Source organism: Erinaceus europaeus, chromosome 1, assembly GCF_950295315.1.
Source record: "Erinaceus europaeus chromosome 1, mEriEur2.1, whole genome shotgun sequence".
In the NCBI taxonomy this organism is placed as follows: domain Eukaryota; kingdom Metazoa; phylum Chordata; class Mammalia; order Eulipotyphla; family Erinaceidae; genus Erinaceus; species Erinaceus europaeus.
Window position 1 is genome coordinate 158,419,893 of NC_080162.1, and position 23,978 is coordinate 158,443,870.

At 39.1% G+C, this 23,978-nt stretch overlaps 1 protein-coding gene across 1 annotated transcript in view; it reads left to right on the forward strand.

Moving 5' to 3' along the window:
- The window catches only part of RP1 (RP1 axonemal microtubule associated), a 180,182-nt gene that overhangs the window by 123,660 nt on the left and 32,544 nt on the right, over nucleotides 1-23,978 (forward strand). The window contains exon 18 of the mRNA XM_060198887.1: nucleotides 9,933-10,019. Within this exon, the coding sequence (XP_060054870.1) occupies nucleotides 9,933-10,019 (87 nt within the window). The remainder of the gene's footprint in view (nucleotides 1-9,932; nucleotides 10,020-23,978) is intronic.

Here is a 23,978-nt window from a genome sequence, read left to right on the forward strand (position 1 = left end):
ATTATAAACCTTTTAGAGATACTTCTGACAAAGAAAAGCCTTCTTTTGTACACTTGCATATACTTTTAAATGTTTCTCAGTGCAGCTATATGGGTGTGAAATCACTTTTCTTGGCATGTTCAGAATCCATTTTTTGAAACTCTGTCCACACCCGGTTAGTAACACCCCCCCTTTCTCTTTTAGCTTTGTATCAAATAATAGTGAGTTGTTTTGCTTCAAATATCATTGGTTGCCTCACACAGTTCTTTTGGGCTTTGGGCAGATTTTGATGAGAGAGCAGTTACATTCCACTTCACTAATTCACCTTATCCTACAGTGTAAAAGCTATATAGCTCCTTAGTGCATTGTATCCCAAGACTGGATGGAGGATAGAGAATGATTGAGGCCAACTCAACTCACCAGGAAGCCAAGGCTGTACCTACAATCACTCAGACCCAAGTGGTTTCTGATATTTAGGTCTGAGTTTGTCATTCTGTTTCTGCAATGATTAAATTTTTAGTGAAGAAAAGAAGAAATTTTTTTGGTTCAGTTCGCAATCAAACCTTATACAATATATACTTTTAGAAGGTTATTTAAAGATGATTTTTTAGAGTTCATTATACTTATTTTAAAAAGTAGGAATAGAGCATATGAGAATAGGGGTCTTAGGGTAGAAAGAAGCTAGGAAGTTCATTTTAGGCATGTTCCTAGGGGCCCATGAATATCATAGTTTTTGCTTTGTTTGTTAACTGACATAGACTTGGATAAAAATATTGTTTGAGAAGACAGTGTCAAAGTAGAGAAAAGCGTTAGAAAGTTGGGTTAGGGCAGAGAGTAGCTCCCATTATTGAAAAAAAAATCTATAAATAAAATTAATTGCTTACCCCATCCACCTTTCCTAGGGCCCATTTACATATTTATATTTAGCACAGGAGCCTGTGTAACTTCTGAGTCCCTTTAGGTCTGAGCTCACAGTTCATGCCTACAGCTGGGAACATTGCAGGCTACACTAATTTCGGGACCAGTCTTCCTCAAGTGGTAGGATAGGATGGCCTAGTATCCCTCTGGTGAGTGGGGCATTCCCTCCCATTGTTGGTTTATGGTGAGGGCAAGGTCCTGGGAAGCCCACAAAAAGCATTATGATGATGTTCTTGGTAGAAGTGATCAGTGATGGTGGAGAGAGGGACCCATTAGAGGTCTAGGTCCATCATATTTGTGTGGGAATCCAAGGATTCCCTCATTAGGGACCCAGATGATGAGGTGGTCTGATTTTGACCAGAAAGGCCATTATTAAGTGAGCCAGTCTCTTGCCTTTACCCAACTTTTATAGTTCTCTATCTGATGATCTTAGACAAAAATGTTTTTTATTATTTCAATATTCACATATTTGTGAAGGCTCTTTGTGTCTCAACACATGGTCAATCCTTGACACTGTTGCATGTGTGCTTGAAAAGAAGATACATTGTTTTGGGATGAAAGGTTATGGATATATTTTTTAAGTTCATCTGATCTATGGTGCATTTAAGGCCTATATCTCTTTTTTGACTTTTTGTCTTTGTAGTTCTTTGATGATCTGTCAATTACTGAGAGTTATGTGTTAAGGTCCCCTACTAAATGCTATGTTGCTCTTGATGTTTCCCTTGAGAATAGCAAGTAATTATTTTATATATCTAGGTGCATGAATATTGAGAGTGAATATATATATGTATATTATGTCTTGTTAGATTCTCTGACTAATATGCAGTGTCCCCACTTACTCTTATCGCCTTCTTAGTCTGAAAGTCTGTTTTATCTGATATTAGAATAGTTATTCTTAACCTTTTTAAATGCATTATTCACCTGGAATATGTTGTTCCAGCCTGTCACCCCCAGCTTCAGTTTGTATTTCTATTGGATGTGTATTTTCTAAAGATATAGAATTGATGGATTTTTATTTTTAACCCATTCAGTCACTATGAATCTTTTCACTGGTGAATTTAAGCTATTCACATTTAGGGTGATTATTGATAAGTGTTTGATTATAGGTATTCTGGTTTTTGTTTCAAGGTTGTTTTATGCTTTTGTTGATCCCTTTCCTGTTTGTTTCTGTTTGCCACTTTATGTGAATGGTTTTCTATAATGGTCTTGCCTAGTGTATATGTTCCCTATTTGTCTTTGTGGTATGTTTTGTTTTGTCATTATTATGAGAATTATTTCTAACATACAATATATAAAACAGCCTTTTAAAAAATTTTTATTAATAAAAAGGAAAAACTGACAAAACCATAGGATAAGAGGGGTACAACTCCACAAAGTTCCCACCACCAGAACTCTGTATCTCCCCTGACAGCTTTCCTGTTCTTTATCCCTCTGGGAGTATGGACCCAGGGCCATTATGGGATGCAGAAGGTGGAAGGTCTGGCTTCTGTAATTGCTTCCCCACTGAACATGGGCATTTTCAGGAAGATCCATACTCCCAGCCTGTGTTTCTCTTTCCCTAATGGGGCAGACCATTGGGGAAGCAGGGCTCTAGGACACATTGGTGGGTTGTCTGCCCAAGGTAGTCCAGTTGGCACATGGTAACATCTAGAACCTTGTGGCTGAAAAAAGAGTTAACATATAAAGCCAAACAAATTGTTGACTAATCATGAACCTAAAGACTGGAATATTGCAGATTAAGATTTGGGGTCTCTGTCTTGAAGATAGCTAGTAGGCCTATTTTAATTATATTCCAAAGAGCCCATGACTATACTAGTTTTTTCCTGAGCCTGACCTCTGATATGCAGGTGGACCAAAGTTATAGTCTGGGGAGATGATATCATGACTGGAAAAAGCGCTAGAAAACTGGATCAGGGAAGGAAGTAGCTCTCAAATATGGGAAAGGTGTATAAATATTGTTGACTGTAGACCCCATCGATTTGTTTTGGGGCCCATATTTAGCTTAGGAGCTTATGTAACCTTTTCATCCTTGTAGGTCTGAGCTCACATTCTGTGGTCATGAGTAGGAACGTACCCAGCTGCCCCAATTTCAGGACCCATCTTCCTCAGGTGGTAGATAGAGTGTTATCCAGCCTCCCTTCAGAGGATGGAACATTCTCAAAACAGCCTTTTTTTTTTAAAGTTGACTTTGGTTCACCAACATTTGTTGTTTTCGCCGGGCTGGCTTTATGGGCGGGTAACAGATGACCAGAAACTCGTGGCTGAGCTGAGAACGCAGTTTAATCTTTATTCATGAGTGGGCAAACAGTCCAACACCTAATCACCACACAATTTGTTCCTCCATCTTTCTCCTTCAACAGTGTCTGGAACTCAGGAAGTATGTAGGATAGGGGGGAGGGGGAAGGGAGAAGTGCAAAAAGGCAAAACCTAAACCACAATCTTCCGGAGGCGGGGGGAGTGAGACCAAACCAATGTGAAGCATACCAACAATTACCCCTTTTCTTTTTAACTAATTGACCATAGTATCAGGAGTGTGGGGTGAACAGAAACCTATATCGTACAGACATTTCTTTTAAAAAAAAGAAACTGGCACAAACATGGAGGAACAAGTAAGCGAGCGACTAGAACCAGTGTGCTGCCAAGGGAAGGCCTGAGGGGGGTGTTTCTTGCCTCTTTGGGCAAGGGTTTATTAAGCTAAAGGACCTTTCTTGTCTCTGTGGGCTTTTCTTGTCTCGACGGGCCTTTCCTGCCTCTGTGGCATGCCTCCTGGCATGGGGGGTATGGCCTATAGAGTCCCATGGCAGCTGGCTGCAGTCAGTCTTTGAGAAACCCAGCAGTGTAAAGGGAAGCTGCTGTAGGGTTGTGTACCAACCAGTAAGTCTGATAGAAGTGCCAGTTCAAAGCAGATGTCCACTGAAGAATTGCCGAGGGGTGAATTGTTGCATGAGGAAGGTCAGCTGCTGGAATTCTTTTCTTCTGTAGAGAACTTGACAGCTGCAATTAACTTACTATGAAACAAAACTTGTAGCAGGATAGAAGTTTACCACAATTGATAACTCAATGGTTATAATTGGTTTAAGTATCTTTATAAATTTGGAAGGTCTTTTTTGTTTCATTTTAAGTCTCTTTAACCAATTTAAGCACAATAAAATGTGGTGAGGCAAAGAACCACTGCTAGAGCCTGAGGCATGAGAATCATTAGCATAACCATTGTGCAATCCACCTTTTCTAATTGAGAAGGTATTTGAGAGCTTTACATATCAATAACGTCTTATTTAACCTTTTGTTACACCCATTCAAGATGGAGACACACCATAGGTGTGCGCAGGTTTTTTTAGACCAACTTAGTTAAAATATATTGACTTTTAACTAATTTTTACCTCAGACTTTAAATGTAACTTAATTTTACATATGAGAATTATCTTGAAAACCTTTTTCATTTAACTTTCCCTGGTAAGAATGTAGCCTTAAAGTTACATTTTTAACCATAAAGTTAATGTTTACCAAACTTCAAACACACACATAAACATGGTCTTCAATACACAAGGAGAAAAACTTTTGTTATGAAGACATGTCATTTTAAACACGAATTTAGATATATACTGTCTTAGTTGTTCGGGGTGTGTGTTGTCCGGCGGTGGCTTCTTGCCCAACTTCAGCTCCAGGAATTGCAGGTTGCCATCACTGCACAAATCTCTGAGTATTCTAGCTCTTCTGCCTTCAGAGCCGAGCTGGGGAATCTTGGCCAGGGGGCCCAGTCCCGGCAGGGAGCCTGCAGTCTCCAGGTGGTCCCGGATCTGCCCAGACTTCATAGCAGGAGGGCCGGTGGACCAGCCGTGCAGAAAGCGCCGCCCTGCCCACCATGTCTGCCGCCCTGCTCCTGGTGGCCGAGCAGCGTGGAGAGAGCCTGCGCTGAATGTCCCGTGCCACATGGCAGCGAGCCGGCTCCTGTGGGCGGACCGCGGGCAGAAACCAGAGTGTGGCCCAGAGCAAAATGTTCCAGAAACAGAGAAACAGTCTCATGAAGAAAGGGCAGAGGCCTTTGGAAACCTTCACAAGCAGAAAAGCAGCCCATAGTGGATAGGTAGCCAAAGTCTTCACTTATCTGGGGGATGGGCAGGTCAGGTCCCACGTTGGTGCACCATATGTCGTTAGAGTTTGGGGTGCCAGTATGCTTTGCAGTGGTAGACAGAGACCCGGGACACATGGCTGAGAGGAGAAGCAGTATTTCTTTATTCACGAGCAAACGGTTCAAAACTAATCTAATCTAATCACCACACAGTTCTATCCTGCGTTTTTCCCCTCTGGCCACAGCGTCAGGAACTCAGGAAGTACGTAGGATGGGGGCGGGGAGTAGGGAGAAGTGCGAAACTAGCAAGGCCTAAACCAAATCTCTTCGAGGCGGGGGAGTGAGAATGAGCCAATGTGAAGCTTCCTCAGGTGATAGAGTATGTTATCCAGCCTCCCTTCAGAGGATGGAACGTTCTCAAACAGCCTTTTTTTTTTTTTTTTAAGTTGACTTTGGTTCACCAACATTCAATTGTACTACTTATCTGTCTATTTTGCCCTCCCCTTCCTGTGGCTGTTTTTCCCTACTGTTGTTGTGTTCCTGCTTCTATTCTAGTACTGGCAATCTCATTAAGAGTTGGAAGTCCTTTACTGTTCTTTTCATGTGGAGCTTCTATTAGTTATTCTTGCAAATCAGGATTGGCAGTGGCATTTTCCTTCATCTTCTGAATGTTTGAAAAGATCTTTACTTCTCCTTCATACCTGAATGATATTTTAGCAGGGTACAGTATTTGTGGCTGGAAATTCTTATTTAATAATTTGAATATACCATTGCACTCCCTGTAGGGTTTGTGACCAGAAATCTGATGAAAGCTACATCGTTCTATCTCTGTGTGTGAGTTTCTTCCTTTCCCTAGCAGCCTGAAATATTTTTTCTTGTCTTTAGTCTTGGACAGTTTTACTATGATGTGTTGTGTTGTGTGCAATTTTGGATTCAGGAAATTAGATATGTGTTCAGTTTCCTGTATTTTTGTTTTGAACATTGTTCAGCTGTGGAAAAATTTTCTGCCACAATTTCTTTGAATATACTCTACACCACTCTCCCTCTCTTCTTCCACAGGGATCCCAATAATTCTGACATTTGTTCTGATTGAGAGTGCTATTTCACATAGAAGTGCTTCATTTTTTCTAGACCTTTATTCTACAACAGCTTTAAATTCAGTTTGGTAGTTGTCTTCTAGTACAGTCTACTAGCACAGTCTACTTCCTAGGCCTCTTACCTTCATTCAAAGTGTCCTTCACACCTTGCAACTCTATTTGGAGTTTTTTTTCATACTATTTAATTCTTTGGTAAAATGATCTTTAAGTTCTTGAATTTGTGGCTGTATGTTTAGTTTTATTACTTGAGTTATTTTCTTTTTTTTTAAAATATTTTATTTTATTTATTTATTCCCTTTTGTTGCCCTTGTTGTTTTATTGTTGTAGTTATTGTTGTTGTTGTCGTCGTTGTTGGATAGGACAGAGAGAAATGGAGAGAGGAGGGGAAGACAGAGAGGAGGAGAGAAAGAGAGACACCTGCACACCTGCTTCACCGCCTGTGAAGTGACCCCCTGCAGGTGGGGAGCCGGGTTCGAACCGGGATCCTTATGCCGGTCCTTGTGCTTAGCGCCACCTGCGCTTAACCCGCTGCGCTACAGCCCGACTCCCGAGTTATTTTCTTTTTTTAAAATTTCTTAGTAATATAAGATTGATTTACAAAATTATAAAATAACAGGGGGTATAATTCCACACTATTCCCACCACCAGAAAGTTCTGTTTCCCCATTCCATCTATTGAAAACTGCAGTAGTTCTCAAGGTCAGAGGTATGGGTTAACTATTATTTCTATAACTAACTAACTAACTAACTATATACATAGATTTTTATTTTATTAGTAACCAAATGGCACCAGTGGCTGCTAAGAGAGGCTTGTTAGGTTGAAAATTTCCCATGGGGTTGACTGTCCAGGGATGTCGGGTTGGCCTCATGCTAGCATCTGGAACCTCGTGATTGACAAGAGAATTAACATATAAAGCCAAACAAATTGTTGACTTATCATGAACCTAAAGACTGGAGTAGTGCAGATGAAGAGTTGGGGGGAGTCTCCATTTTGTAGATAGCTAGTAGGTATTAATTTATTTATATTCCAAAGGGCCTGTGGCTATACTAGTTCTTTTTTTCCCCCTGAGCCTGAAATTTGATATGCAGGTAGATACTAGTTATTGTCTGGGGAGATGATGTTATGGCTGGTTGAAAATTCCCCATCTCTCCTTTTCCATCCAGTGATCACATGGGTTGGCACCCATTTGTGGGTAAGTGAGTTACTGAAGTCACAGTTGTAAATTGGTGATTTTCCAGGTGATTTTTTTAAATAGTTGTTGTTGCTTTAATTAATTGATTCTAAGAGTACCACAGCTGCTAATCCTTTGACATGCCTCTAGAAGTTGTCTGGGATTTATTTTCCAGCTGGCCATGGGAGCCTAAGTCAACCCTGGGGCTTTAATCCTCAGCCATATATATATGTATGTGTGTGTGTATTTTAATTTTTTATTGGAGAATTAATGTTTTGCATTTGAAAGTAAATACAGTAGTTTGTACATGCATAACATTTCTCACACTTATTCACCATGTTCTCATCAGGAGAACAACATGGAAAGGCTCCCACTATACAGCCCCAGTGCTAGGCCACTGAGGTGTAGCTCTTCTCTTGAGTTTCCTGGTCAGTTCTCTGTTCCCAGATGTCAGCACAGGGCCTCCCCACTGCTGCTCCAGCCTCTGAAGGCAGTAGCAGTGGAGACTCACAGTTGCATTTGTTGAGTCTTAAGGGAGTCCTCTCCTCCCTTCAACCATCTTTTTGTTGGTAAAACAGACTGTAGGTGGTGCCTCAACTGGTAAACTGCCGGACAGCTGCTCAATCTCTCCTTAGGCTCCTCCCTGTCCATGAGCCACACGTGTTAACACTCACTGGTGGTTTGGTGGGTTCCTGAAGTCATTTTAATCTTTCCTTGTTACGTTCCCAGGTGGTCTCCTTTGGCATTCCTAGTTTGCTTAGCCATACTTTCTTCCTTAAACACCGGTGAGTCTTTGTGGGCAATTCAATATCATGTTGCCCTTGAGTTCATAGGTTAAGCACCCAGAACTCTTTTCCTGCCAGTGATAATGTGTTCTACCAAATAACTCTCAAAAATGGTGCCAGCTGCTACTAACTATGGCTTCGTAAGACCTGACAATCTCTTCCTCATCCCCTTTTTTTCCCTCCATCCACTCACCACACGTGTCTGCACTTATCTATGCCTCATGAGTTTATTTATTTACTTATTATTATTTTTTATTAAATATTTAATTTATTCATGAAGAATGATAGGAAAAGTGAAAGAACCAGATATCACTCTAGTACATGTGCTTCCAGGGATTGGACTCAGGACCTCATGGACCTCATGCTTGAGAGCTCAACACTTTATCCACTGTACCACCTCCTGTACCATGCTTAGTGAGTTTAAGAAGTCTCATTTGTAGTTTGTTGAGCTATCAGGTGATTTTTCATTGCCTTCGCTACATGATCAGGGGAGTGACGTGAGGCAGCTATTACTCCATGACCATATATCTCTATTATTATTTTTTGTTATTTTACTGGCACTAGGGTTGTTACTGGGACTTGCTGCTTACACAGTGAATCCACTTCCCTTAGAACTCATTTTTTTCCTTTTTGATAGGACAAATAGAAATTGAGTGGAATTGGGGAAATAGAGAAGTAGAGAGAAAGAATGTCACCTGCTGCACTGCTGCATTGTTCTTGAAGCTTCCTTCCTGCAAGTGGGATCTAGAGACTTCAACCAAGGTCCTCATGCATGGTCATGTGGAAACTATACTGGCTGTGATATCACCCTGCCCCACAAGTATTATTTTCATATGCAGAATGGAGATAATATCATCTGTTACTTCTAGATTCTATGGTGAGAGAAAGAGTATATATATATATATATATATATATATATATATATATATATATACACACACACACACACATATATATATCTTGTTGACATATAGGAAATGCAGTAAATTAGCTAAGGATGGAGACCTTGGAGTCATGTAGCAGAGCAAAATCCATTCATTAGTTCTGTGACTTTATACAGATTGCTTATCTTCACTAATCTTCATTTTCCTTCTTAAGAAAACAAGGAGAGGAGAATTTTAATACTTATTTAAAGGACTGTGTATTGTGAAGATTAAGAAATATTTGGGGAATGTGGGTGATGTACACTAAGCTTGTAGATGGGAAGTGCTCTATAAGTCACAAGTATAATTAGTTATAAGTGGACTCTCTCCCTAGTCAGTGGTCTCAGTCTTTATTTACTTCTATCTTCTAATTGATGTGAAGTAAGGATGGAGACTTACCCTACTTTGCCACCAGCCGTAAGTAGACCATTTAAAGAACCTTACTTAAAGACAACCTTGTTACCATTTGATCTCTGAGTGACCTCAGTATCAGCTCTTTATATACTCTTGGGCATGCCAAAACATAACTATTATATATTGTCTGTGGGAAGATTTGTTTCTTTTCCTCAAACTTTGAATATCTCCATCTTACCCTGTGTGTCAAAAAAGAGAATTTTTAGATTAGAAGGAATTTCTATAATTACTAGTCTGTTTCTTTAAATTGTTTTTTTTCTCTTAAGATCCCCAACTTTCTGTCACTGGGACTTAGCTCAGCATACATTGGCTCTCAGTGAAAAATGTGCAGTAGTCAGGAAACTGAATGTATGCATGTTCTTTACCCTGTTATTTCATCTAGCACCTTCAGAGTATTTTGTCTCATTCTTTGATTGGAGTCTACCAATAACCTCTGGAGAGGAATTAGTTTTAGACTCTAGAGGAGTCCCAAGGAACTCTTCAACTGTTAGAGTAAAATGGCATTTACTAAGAAGATAAATAAATATTAAACTCTCCATTCAAAACAAAGTGCTAATTTTGTTCTTTGCATTCCAGGTTGAAATAAGAAACATTGGAAAGATCTATAAGATAAGGATAGGGCATGATGGAACTAGTGAACAGCCTGAGTGGAGTTTACAGAAGGTAATGTTTTATATTTTGTATTAAAAAGTTATTCTGTAATGAAAAGAAATAAGCAGACTTCTTAAAATAGTGAGAAGATAACATACTTTCTTAATTATTATAAATAATGTGAACAAATTGTGCTGTAGATAACACTGTAAACAATATGGTTCATTCTTGTTCCTTTAAGATAATATTTTTACAGTCACATATACAAAGATAGTTTGTGTTTAGGAGATGATACTTTGCTCCAATACGATTTTTTAAAATATTTATTTATAAAAAGGAAACACTGACAAAACCATAGGATAAGAGGGGTACAACTCCACACAATTCCCACCACCAGAACTCTGTATCACAATCCCTCCCTTGATAGCTTTCCTATTCTTTAACCCTTTGAAAGTATGGACCCAAGGTCATTGTGAGATGCAGAAAGTGGAAGGTCTGTCTTCTGTAATTGTTTCCCCACTGAACATGGGCTTTGGCAGGTCTATTCATACTCCCAGCCCGCCTCTCTCTTTCCCTAGTGGGGCGGGGTTCTGGAGCTCCAGGACACATTGGTGGGGTCATCTGTCCAGGGATGTCTGGTTGGCCTCATGCTAGCATCTGGAACCTCATGATTGACAAGGGAATTAACATATAAAGCCAAACAAATTGTTGACTTATCATGAACCTAAAGGCTGGAGTAGTGCAGATGAAGAGTTGGGGTGGGAGTCTCCGTTTTGTAGATAGCTAGTAGGCATAATTTAGTTATATCCAAAGAGCCTGTGGCTATACTAGTTTTTTTTCTCCCCCTGAGCCTGAAATTTGATATGCAGGTAGATCCTAGTTATTTTCTGGGGAGATGATGTCATGGCTGGAAAAAGGACCAGAAAGCTGAATTAGGGAAGAGAGTAGCTTCCAAATACGGGAAAGGTGTATAAATATTGATGACTGTAAACCCCATTGATTTGATTGGATCTGGGGCCCATATTCAGCTTAGGAGCCTATAATATGAATATGGGCTATAGTGACCTCTGCATCCCTGTAGATCTGATTTCACATTCTGTGGTCATGAGTAGGAACATTCTATGCGGCCCTAATATCAGGGTCCAACTTCCAGGTGTAGCATAGAGTATGTTGTCCATCATCCCTTCAGAGGATAGAACATTCTCTACTGTTGTTGATCCAAGTTGAGGGCAAGGTCCTATGCGGGTCCACTAAGGGATCTGTTTTGTTGTTCCTGATATAGGTTACCGGTAACAATGGAGAGAGGAATTTATTTGAAGTCTAGTTCCATCATGTCTGTTTGGGAAGATGTGGGAACTTGCATAAGCCAAAGTCGAGCATGGTGTGGACCATCCAGGGGGGGACCCCTGGATGCTTGGGAGGCACAGGCCTTCCATTAGTCTCCTCAGGGGGCTTTTCACCTCTATGAGTTGAGCAAGAAGGAACCTGCCTAACAGGTCCCAGTCCCTCTGTCAGCCTCCCTCATGCAGGAACCCACATCCCCTCTGTGCTAGCTGGCAGTTTTACTTCCTCATTCCTCAAACTAACTCGACCACTTACCCAAAGGTTACTGGAAAGACCTTCACCATTTCTCTACCCCCTGCTGTCTTGACCATATAAGGTATTCCTTAATAGACCTCTACTCGCCACTGTTTTCCCCTACCACCCTTTAAAATCTCTGCTATGCTGCGCAATGAACACATTATTCCGGCAATGGTCTCCTGAGTGATCTCTGGTCTCGTCCCTCGCCGTGGTCTCCAGAGAGAGAGAGATCTCAGTGTATTCATCCCTGTTGTCTCGGGTCTGACTCTCGCTGGCGCCTGTCACTGGTGTCCAACAGAACAGTCACGCTGGGGGATCCAGACCTGAGATAGGCCTCCTAAAGAAAACATCCTGGCAAGAATCTCAGGACTCCTCTATTAGGGCCCCAGCTGATGGGGTGGCCTGATAGGGACTAAAGAGTCATTGTTAAAGTATGCCAGTCTCTTGCCCTTATTCAGTGTTTGCAGTCCTTGCTTTGATAAGGTTAGCTTGGGAGTAAGTGAGGGAAGTATAATAGGAAATAGGTCTATAGGGTATCTAAGTCTAAGTAGACACTATTTCATTATGAACTTCATACTGACTCACTGTAGACTATGTATACTTTTGCTTTCAGGTATATATTCTGCCCTAATTTATGGACACATGTGGACATATGCCCTATCTCATGGGACCTGGTCTATATCTAGGTCTTGGGACTTTGCTAGGAAGTGGACCACCTGGAATAGAATTAGAGAATCCTATGAAAGGAAAGGTCTCACCCAAGTAAGGTGAAGGGTTGACATTCCATGCCCGACGTCTCTGGACACAGTCTGAAGTGAAGCATACTGAGGTGGTACTCATTGCGTTGATTAAGTTGGGATCAGCAGATGCGATATCATTTGGTATGAATTGAGAGAAGCATGCAGGGAAGTGAGCCCCACTCTAGATATTCCAGGACTGGGGAAATACAGGTTCTATAGAGGAAGCAGGAGGTTCCTGCTATCTTAGGGTTTAAGAAGACAATAGATAGTTATTGCTCTAATCATATTATTTGGCAATTGGGTTAACTTTGAAAAATCCCTTTGTTAGGATTTGCTGTATCATACACAACATCACCATAATTTATGTCCTTTGACATTATTTGTATATAGCTGTGCCACTGGTTGCTTCTGTTCTTCCTGGTCTAAGCTTTTAAGAGAGTCAACATATCAAAGACTCGGCCTATGTTCTGTGCTTTAAAAAGTTTGAGACATTTAATCAATTTTCCCCCTCTCGTATTAATTAAATAGTGATTTATATGACTACAGATTAATAGGAGTGTACATAAACACCATTCCCACCACTAAAAGATTGTGTCCCGTCCCCCCCCCCCCGTGCCCCTCCCCTACCCGCCCCATGAATCTGAACATCCACCCTCATCTTTAACCCAGGGCTTTTACTTTGGTGCCCTACTCCAAATTTAGTCAAATCCTGCTTTGAGTTTCCCTCTCTGTTCTTCTTTCTCAACTTCTGTTTATGAGTGGGATTATCCCTTACTCATCTTTATCTTTCTGACTTAGCTTACTTAACATAATTCCTTCTAGCTCCATCCAAGATGGGTCAGAGAAAGTGGGCTCATTGTTCTTGATAGCTGTATAGTATTCCATTGTGTATATATACCACAGCCTTCTCAGCCACTCATCTGTTGTTAGGCACCTGGGTTTATCCCAGGTTTTAGCTATTACGAATTGTGCTCTATGAACATAGGTGTACATATATCTTTTTGGTTGCATGTTATGGAGTCCTGGGAGTATATCCCTAGGATAGTAATTACTGGGTCATATCCAATAAGGTTTTTTTTACCTACTAGTTTACCTAGTTTATGATTCTCACCTGAATCAATTATTTCCACAGTGATGGCTAAATTATAGTTTTCTGTCATTGTTTTTACATCAGCATTCTACTAGAAGGTAAAAATTTTCTGTTTGACTTAAAATATTTGTTTGTTTGTTTATTGTGCAATGAACTTATTGGACCCCCTTCCTGTACCTTTTATCTATGTCACCAAGTAATTCTCAAAAATCTTTTCGTTCTGTCACAAAAAAGATGTTTCAGGGGTAGCACAGCAGGTTAAGCGCACGGGCATAAGGATCCAGGTTCAGACCCCCAGCTCCCCACCTGCAGGGGGGTTGCTTCACAAGTCATGAAGCAGGTCTGTAGGTGTCTTTCTCTCCCCCTCTCTGTCTTCCCCTCCTCTCTCCATTTCTCTCTGTCCTATCCAATAACAACATAATCAATGACAACAATGATAATAACCCCAGCAATGATAAGACAACAAGGGCAACAAAAGGGAAAAAAATAGCCTCCAGGAGCAGTGGATTTGTGATGCAGGCACCGAGCCCCAGCAATAACCCTGGAGGCCAATAAATAAATAAATAAATAAATAAAGTTTCAAGTCAATGTCATACTTTATTTTCCTCACATATAGAAACATCAGTTGCTCAAGTGGCTGGTTCCTTTTAATGGAGAATGTAATTTAGAAACTAGGATTTGTATGAGACCCACAGAGAACTTACTTTTCTCACTAAGCCCTGCTTGCCTCAGCCCTGAGCCCACTTTTGTTGTGAGAATATGGTCATACCTCTGCTTTCACAAGATGCTCCTGGTAAATAGTTCCCTGATGAAATGAATTTGTGAAACACTGAGTTTTTCATTCCTCTCATGGAAATTTGCAATGCATACTAATATGGTTAAGGCTCTTAGATGTCCTCTAGCTTAACAGCATATCCAGACTAAATTTACTGTGGGACTATATTTTTCAGGCAAAATCTACTAACATTGCATGAAATGAAGACCATGTATTATTATAGAGGCTTAAGGCATTTGAAGAACAAATCAAGGATAAAGGATCTAATCAGAAAGTGGCAGTAGTAGTTTGTGTTGGCAGATTTTACTACGTGAGACCTTCACAAATTTGTAAGTGAGGAAGGCCCCTGTGGGAGCAGAGGTTAAGGTGTGGGCTGTTTCTCAGAAGGGAGGAGGGCAAGGGAACTCCCAGGAAAGAGGAAGACCTGAGGACAGGGACTTAGGTATACTTGGTGATTTCTTTCAGTAGCACACTGAGGAGTTTCTGTGTCACAGAGCTCCAAAGGATAGCAGCAGTAGCAGCAGCAACAGTAGCAACAGCTCAGGTTTTCTCACAAGACCTTATCTTACTCATACCTGTTTGATAAAGTTCTTTTTTTTTTTTTTTAGGATTTGCATAGCAGGCAGGTTCTAGCTGGCTAAAGACTTGCATACTTTAGCTATTTAAAAAGTCTGTGATTAAAAACTAATTTGAACTTTCTTTAATGTTTGATATTTGAGTTTGCTGCCAGTGAACTTCTTGAACTGAGTCTTAACCTGCAGTGAAAAAATAAATAATCTATGAGCCGATAGTGAGAGGCAAACTTTGATTCATTTATGTAAATATCACATTATGTAACTATCATATGTAATTAGGGCATATGATGTATATTTGCCTGAATCCTAATGTAGTTAATAATATATAAGGGCCTGTAGTTTACAGTATATAAATTATACAATGACTAGCAAGTGTGCTAACACTCTTATTTCAACTCTCTGAGATTATGGAGTGTTCTGGTGCAGATGATCAGCATGAGATCCCAAGGAACCACTTTTAATCAAGAAACAGCTAACTGAATTATTAGGTTATTGTTACTACTCAGCATAGTCTTGGAAGTCCCAGACATAGTATTAGGCAAGAGAAAGGAATTGAAAGGGTACAGTTTAGAAGAGAAGAAGTAAAACTGTCAGTATTTGAAGATGATATTATAGCATATGTAGAAAATAAAAAAGAATCCAGTAGAAATTAAACAATGTAGAAAAATCAGTAGCATTCCTCTATGCAAATACTAGAAGAAAAAGAAATCTGGAAATCAATTCCTTTTACTACAGCAGCAAAAACAATGAAGTATTTTAGGAATAAATTTACCAAAGGACATGAAAGACTTGTACACTGAAAAATATCAGTTACTGCTTAAGGAAATGAACAGGAAACAAAGAAATTGAAAAGATACTCCATGCTCATGGTCTGGAAAAATTATCATGATCAAGGTAACTATCCTAACCAGAACAATATATAGATTTAATATGACCTGTGTCAGAGTACCACCAAATTTTTCTCAGTGGGACTAGGAAAAAAAAAAGCTACAAAAGTTTATCAGGAATGAGAAAATATATAGATTGCCAAAGCAATCTTGAGAAAAATGAACAAGATTGGAAACATTATACTTTCTAGTCTCAAATTATATAGCAGGGCTACTGTAATAAACACTACCTGGTACTAGAACCAAAACAGACACGTAGGCCAATGGAATAGAATTGAAAGCACATCACCCATACCTTCAGGCAACTGATTTTTGACAAGGGAATTCAAAACATTCAATGGAGAAAGGAGCGTGTCTTCTAAAAATGATGTTGGGGAAATGATGTTGAAGTGAGGTGCAGACAAATGAAACTGGATTACCACATATCACCATAGGAAAAATTCAATTCCAAGTGAAAGTCAAAGACATGGACATTATATCAGAAACTATCAAATAGATAAAAGAAAATGTTGGTAGATCACTTCATGATCTATGCTTTGGAAATATCTTTAAACACTTAAGTCCAATGGAAAGGAAAACAAAAATAAAAATAAGCCTATGGGAGGACATTAAACTCTAAAACTTCTGCCCAACAAAGGTAACCATCAGATACTAAAACAGAAAGACATCCCACAGGATGGGTTAAGATCTTTATATGCCATACATCAGATAAAGGACTAGTATCCAAATACATGAAGAACTTATTAAACTCAGCAGCAGCAGCAGCAACAACAACAACAAATAAACAACTCCATTAAAAAATGTGGCGAGGACATGGACAGAAGAGACCCAGAAGACCAATGATAAAGTGTTCAAAGTCACTTATTATCAGAGAAATTCAAATAAAGACAATAATGAGATGCTACTTTACACCTGTGAAAAATCAGACATTAGAAAAGGGCAGTAACAACAATTGTTGGCAAGTATATGGGGAAAAAGAGACTCTTCTACACTGCTGGTGGGAATGTAAATTGTTCTAACCCTTGTGGAAAACAACTTTTCAGAACACTAGAAATGGACCTACTTATGACCTAGCAATTTCTCTTCTGGGGATTTAGCCAATGGAAACAGACAAATCTATCCGAAGGAATCTATATATATGCTTGTTCATGGTAGTACAGTTTGTAATAGCCCAAGGATACATGACTAAGTATATATGCATAATGGAATACTACTAAGTTATTAAAAATGAAGTTATCTCCTCTGCCTCATCTTGAATGAAACTTTATCTCATCTGGATAGAATAATGTTAAGTGAGGTAAGTCAATAAAAGAATGAGTATCTGACGATCTTACTCATAGGTGGAACTTAAGGAACTGGGACTGAAAGGTAGAACACAAAGTAAAACTTGCAATGGGTGTGGTGTATGGCATGAAAGATAGACACCCGCAGACCTGCTTCACACCTTGTGAAATGACCCTTCTGCAGGTGGGGAACCAGGGGTTCGAACTGGGTTCCTTATACTGGTCCTTGTGATTCCTGTCATGTGTGCTTAATACCTGGTACACTACCACCCAGTCCCCTGATACTGATTTTTATTATAATATGTTAACATTTGGCATCTACATTAGAACTAAAGTAAAAGTTAGGGCTGTGAGTAATTTTTGTATAAATGGTAAGTATACTAGATGGAGTCAAAGGAAAATACCATTTTAAAGAGAGTGGCTGATCAGCAATGATCAAAGGGTATCTTCTGTGGACTCAGAAAGTGTGTATTTTTCCATTATTAGAACATATGGCTTGAAGATTAATAAATTTTTCTCTTTATTTTTCATATTGTAAAGTAGGGCTCATTAATACTTTCTTGACTAACTCATAAGCTGTGACTGTCAAGAGAAAAAAAAAACCAAGTAAAACTTAGTCATCACTATTGATTCTCTCACCTAACTTACTTCTCCACCAGTTTCACTTACTGAGTAGATGGTTTTGTCATCTACCTAGTTATCCATGCTAGACATTACAGATTTTTCTTGTATTGTTTTATTTCCAAAGGCTCTAAAATCCAGTGCCACAGAAATTTCCTTATAACTCTTTAGATGAATCAGGTGCTTATCTTTTTCTTCGCTATATTAACCATCACTTCTCCTCCTCATTATTATATATTCTCTCCTATTTATTCAAGTCTCTTGCCATATCCAATCTTCAAAAAAAAAAAAGCCAAAATGAATGAGTTTTAAAAAATATTAGTATAAGAGCCAAGGCAATAGCTTAGTCTGTTAGATCACCAATTTACATGTCTGTTACCCCAGAGATAATTGGTTCAATTCCCAGCACCACATCCTACCACAGTTGAGCAGTGCTCTAGTCCTCTCTCTTTATCCTCCTCCCATCTTCTCATTCTTTCCCTCTCATAATAGAGAAATAAATAAGTCTTTAAAAATATCAAGAAGAACAACCAAGGAGGTGATTCAATGGGTAAAGCTTGTGGGGCCTCAGGTTTAGTTCATACTGTGTAAGACTGAGTGGTGTTCTGATCTTTCTCACAAAATAAATATCTTTTAAAAATCAATGGGATCATATCATCTCTGTGTTTAATCTGGCCCCTTTCATCTTTTCAGCCCTTTTTAGCCATTTTCCCTCACTCAGTGTGTTTAAGCCGTTGGCTTTGGAGTCACCTTTGCCTAACTGGAAATAGGCCTCCAGTTGCTTTCAATCACATTTCCCTTGTTTATTTTCTTTGTAGTAGAACAATTATCTGATTTTTGTTCTTTGTTTATTGTCTGAGAACTCTGAGAAACTTGAGAATAGGAACTTTATATTACTCAGTTATAGTCTCATCTCCTACAATAGTTGTTGCCATATAGTAGATACTGGATGAGTAGCTGTGGGAATAATAAAATACATTTTATTACTTACCAGATATTTATAAGGAACTTGCAATACTTTGTTATTTGTATGCACAGTATGGAGGGAAACTGTATACTCTGGTTTAGCACTTAAAGAATGGAGGATAATCTATGGATAAACTGGTGTATGTGAATAGACAAAGCCTGGTGCACTTGGGAGGCTTGTTCACTTCCTGTTGTTAGTAAGCATTCAAGGCCAGTATTCTTTGTGACTCTCAGATCAGTGCTTTGTTTCAGTGTCTGGGATGCCTCTACACCACATGCTACTTGTGACTTGGGTATATTGATTCTAATAGAACAATAATTCTTGGTTTTTCTGAGCCTTTGAGTTGAAGTCGGTCATAGATTTTGGTGCATTTGTTAATTTTATACTAGTACATCATTTATATAAACATGATTAATAGTAGGTTACAAGATTATAAGATTATAAGATATAGTTCTACACAGCACCCACAACCAAAGTTCTGTGTCCCCTCTTCATCTACCTCCCAATGATAACCACCATAGTTCTAACAAAGTTTTAGAAATAGTTTTGTTTATATATATATTTTTTTCTTTTTTTTTGCAAGTTCATCTGTATGCGTTCTCTGGATTCCCCATAGACATGAAACCATCTAATAGTTGTCTGCCATCTTTTAACTTATTTTTATAAGCCTGATCATCTCTTGTTCCATCCATTTTGTCCCCCCAAAACACAAAATCTTCTTTATGAATTGAAGAATAATACTCCATGAAGTATATGTCCTATAACTTATTTGGCGAGTCATTTGTGGATGGGCATTTAGGCTGCTTCCACACTTTGGCTATTATGAATAGTGCAGCTATTAACATAGAGGTGCATATGTCCTGTCCAATTAGGGTTTGAGTGTTCTTTGGATAAGTGCCTAGTCGTGGTATTACTGGATCATAAGGTAATTCCATTTTTATCCAAGGGGCTGTACTATTTGCACTCCCACCAGCAGTGTAGCAGCATCTCTTTTTCTCTACAACCTCACCAACATTTGTTATTTCCTGTGTTGTTTATATAGGCCATTCTTACAAGTGTGAGATGGTATCTCAGTGTAGTTTTAATTTGCATTTCTTTAATGATAAGTGAGACATTTCATCATGTGTCTGTGGGTCATGTGTATCTCTTCTTTAGAAAATTATCTATTTAGCCATCATTCATGGCTTTTCAGAGGAAAAGCATTTGCAGAAGTTGGAACTCCTCCTTTCTGCATCCTGAAAGAATGTTGGTCCATATATTCAGAGGGGTAATGTTATGGGATGATAACCAGAGGTCTCTGAACCCAGTTCCACCAGGACACAGTATTTGTGTAGCCAGGAACTTTTGTGTTTGAACCATCACTGAAAGGGGAGAGAATCTGGAGAACACTTGAAGAAGTCAAGTGATTTTTCTTTTATCTGAGAGGGAAGAGGAAAAAGGAAGAACACCTAGAAGTTGTAATAGGTGTAGGTGTGGCTTAGAAAGGAAATGAAAGCAAGAGACAAAACTAGTATATTTATCTGTCTATCTAGTTTTAAAGCATTTCTGTTTTCAATTACTTATTCACTTAAGGTTTAAAAAAATCACAGGAAAGAAGGGGGTCAGGTGGTGGCACATCTGGTTGAGAGCACATGTTACAATGAGAAAGGATCCAAGTATGAGCCCCTGGTCCGCACCTGCAAGGGGAAGGCATTGCAAGTAGTTAAGCAGATCTACAGATGTTTCTCTGTCTCTTTCCCTCTCTGTTTCCCCCTTCCTCTCGATTTATGGCTGTCTCTATACAATAAATAAGTAAAGGTAACAAAAAAGAAAAGAAAGAACAAGTTCTGCACGGCGGTAAGAAAGCAGTTTGTTTTTGAGAATTTTCTAGTTCACCGAGCAGCAGGAAAAATCGACTTTCTCTTTTCACAAAATCTCCAGTCAAATGTTTAATCTCAAAAGATTCCAGTAGTTTAAAGAAATGCCAACTTATTTGAACCAAATATAAATTGCTGGATTTGATATTCCCTCAGTCAATTTTAAATACCATAGTTGGTCTTCTTTGTATAGTCCTGCAACAAATAGGGTATTATTATAAGGAATAGTGCCAGGAATATGAAAATAGTCAAGCTTTAACTTGTGTCTGATTTGGAAGAACACTTTGTTTTCTGAGAACATATTTAAACCTTATTCTATTTTTATATTTCAAGTTCCAGAAAGAAAATATAGAATGAGCTAGGACTGCTCCCTGATTTCCAGTACTAGACCTAGTATATTATACTATAAATATTTAACAAATGCCTTGGCTACTATATGCCACTATTTCTTTAAATGATTACTATATAAGTTGAGTACATGATAGAATCAGTGTTACATTTTTTATAGAATAAGATTTATGAAATTTTATTTTATTTTTTTTTCTTATTCAGGCACTTTAAACTTTGCTAGGAAAACTGAGAACAATCACATGTTAGAATGAGAGAGAGAAAGACAGAGAGAGAGAAAGAGAGAGAGTAAGAGAGAAACCAACACATACATGGCGATCACATGGTGATCCAGGCAGAGAGAAAGCAAGCTCAAAGGTTCAACTTTTTAAAACCCAAAGCTCTGCTTCCACCTTTCTAAGCCACACCTGTCCTGTAACCACTCCTATTTTCTGGGTAGTACCTTACCCTTCAACATTTTCCCTCTAGGATTATGGACCCAGAATTCTTTTTGGGATGTTGAAGGACGGAGTTTTGCGCCTCTGTAACTGCTTCCTGCTGACATGTGGGCAGTTTCCTGGTCGATCCATACTCTTAGACAGACCTGTTCTGTCCCTAATATTTCCCTGGTAGGGTAGGACTCTGGAGAGATGAGGTTTCTGGACACTTCACCATGTGTCATCTGTGCAGGGAGGTCAGGTGGGGTCGTGGCAGCATGTGGAAACTGATGGATGGTGATTCAGGCAGAGAAGGTTTATGACATTTTAAATTTGTGTTTCTATAAGTTTTTTTCTCAACTTTTTGCATTTGAATACATGCTTTGTTTTATACACAGTATCCAATAGATAACTATGAGTTAAGCTCTCAAGAAGCATTGTTGACTTTGGTTATATACAGTTTATCCTTTCAGAAATGATTAAATAACATGTGAAGAGTATTTTACAAAACAAAGTATAATGCAAGTGTATTTTCTGTGGATTACTGCTGGATATTAATTCCATTTAGTCTTAATCCTAATGGAAAAGATATGGAACTTGAATCAAAGAGAGGGTGGCCAACATACTTTGACTTCATGATTCTGTATGTCCACAACACAGTCATGAGCCTCCTTTGGATATACTAGACCTTTTCCTTATTCCTTTGGGTATCTCAGTTGTTTTAAATAAGCACAAAAGACAAATAGGGAAAATGTGACAGGGCCATCTCTGAAAGAATAAATAGGTAGTATATTACCATAAGAGGTAAACCTGTGGTGAAAAGAAGTGTCAATCCCAGCTGTTTAGGGTTATGACATTCTTTTTCTTATGTTGCCTGATGTTAAAGAGGATCAGAATGACAACTACCTCAGAGAAAACATACTAGGAGTCTTAAGATACTGCAAATGCCAGAGGGCTATACTGGGAGGATGGTATAAGTAATAGAGAGGGATTAAAAGATGATTTTGTAATCCCACAGCCTTTGGGGATCTCTTTCTTTTGAAGTTAGGGATTTTGCCTTTGTTTATAAGTTCCTTGACTGATAAGTTATAGTGTGGGACCCAGAAAAGAAGAAACAGAAACAGCTACTTCAGATTTATTTAAGGGAAGAGAAGCAAATGAGGCCTTTCCTTTCTTTCCAAATAGTCCTCATCATAACGTCCAAGCATATTCATAGTCAGGGAGTTAGATTAGGATTTCTCTTTTTGGTAATAAGAACTGGCATCTGGCTGAAGTTTTCCTTGTGCACTTTCTAGGAGGAGGCTAGAGAGAGAGGGGCCACACTTTATAAATAGTGGTTAAGAATTTTGATCTCTGGGGCCAGAGATAAACTTTTCCATAACATGTGCCTTGCTGTGTGTAGCTCTGAGTTGAAGCCCAGTACTTCATGGGAGCACTGTGGATGGAAGTGGAGGAACTTCATGGATGGTGGTCTTGCTACAGTATCTCTCTTTCTCTCTCCTTCTTCCAGCATCTATTTCGGTATAAAAGAAAAATTGATAGACTGGACATAGTGTATTGCACCAAAGTAAAGGACTCTGGGGAGGGAGGGAGAGGATGGATAGGAAGAATACTCTGGGGGCAGTCAATACTCCTAGCCCACCTACATGTTAGCTGTTGGGCTCAGTCAAATATTAGTGAAGTCATGGGCCATTTGGATTATATCTAAAATAGACTTCTTAGCTCCTTTCAACAAGAAGACCCCAAATTTCATCTGATATATTCTTACCTTTAGGTTCTTGATTATTAAACAAATTGTTCTGCTTTATATCTTAATGCTTTTCAGCCACCAAGTTGTAGATGCTCCCATGACACCAACCTGACCTCTCTGGGAAGACAACATCACCAATGAGTCCTGGAACCCCACCTCCCCAGAGCCCTGCCTTACTAGGGAAAGATAGAAACAGACTGAGAGTGTGGATCGACCTACAACACTCATGTCCAACAGAGAAGCCATTAACAGAAGCCAGACCTTCTGCCTTCTGTTACCTATAAAGTTCTTTGGTCCATGCTCCCAGAGAGATAAAGATTAGGGAAACTCTAATGGTGGGATACAGAACTCTAGTGGTGGGAATTGCATCCCACTTATCCTATGGGAAAAATGATATTCAAGAGTTAAACAGTTATAAAATGGCAGATATAAATTTTAATCTCAGTTTTCCTAACTTCAGATATATGATTCTATTTGTCATTTCTTGGCTGAATCAAATAAAGGCACAGTATACCCTGATCTATTTTAGTGACAAAACACACTCTTCAGTTAGTTATTTGTGTAGTTAAATAATCATTCATTTCACAACCTAAGGACTGACTTTTGAGAGTTTGTGGGAGCACGAAGATGAGTAGGACACAGTCACTTCTACAAAGCCAGTCAAATATTAGATGCTAAATTATCATCATAAATGGGTAAGTTGCTATGGATTTCAAAGTAGGGCCACCTCACCCAGATTGGGCACTCACAGAGCATAGATTTCTTCTGAGAAGTTTTGTCAGAATTATGTAATGAAGAATGAACACTCTCAGCTTGGCAGTGAATCTGTTAAAAAGTGTGAAAACTCTGAGGTGAGAGGGAATGTGCCAGGACTATAAACACATTGGTATGCTGAGAATGTAACATGGGAGGCAGAAGTATCTATCAAGATAAGTAGGATCTGATCATGGACTACTCATTGTGTTTAGGATTTTGGATTCTTTTAAAATTTTATTTATAAAAAGGAAACACTGACAAAACCATAGGATAAGAGGGGTACAACTCTACACCAGTTCCCACCACCAGAACTCTGTATCCTATCTTCTCTCCTGATAGCTTTCCTATTCTTTAACTCTCTGGGAGTATGGACCCAGGGTCATTAT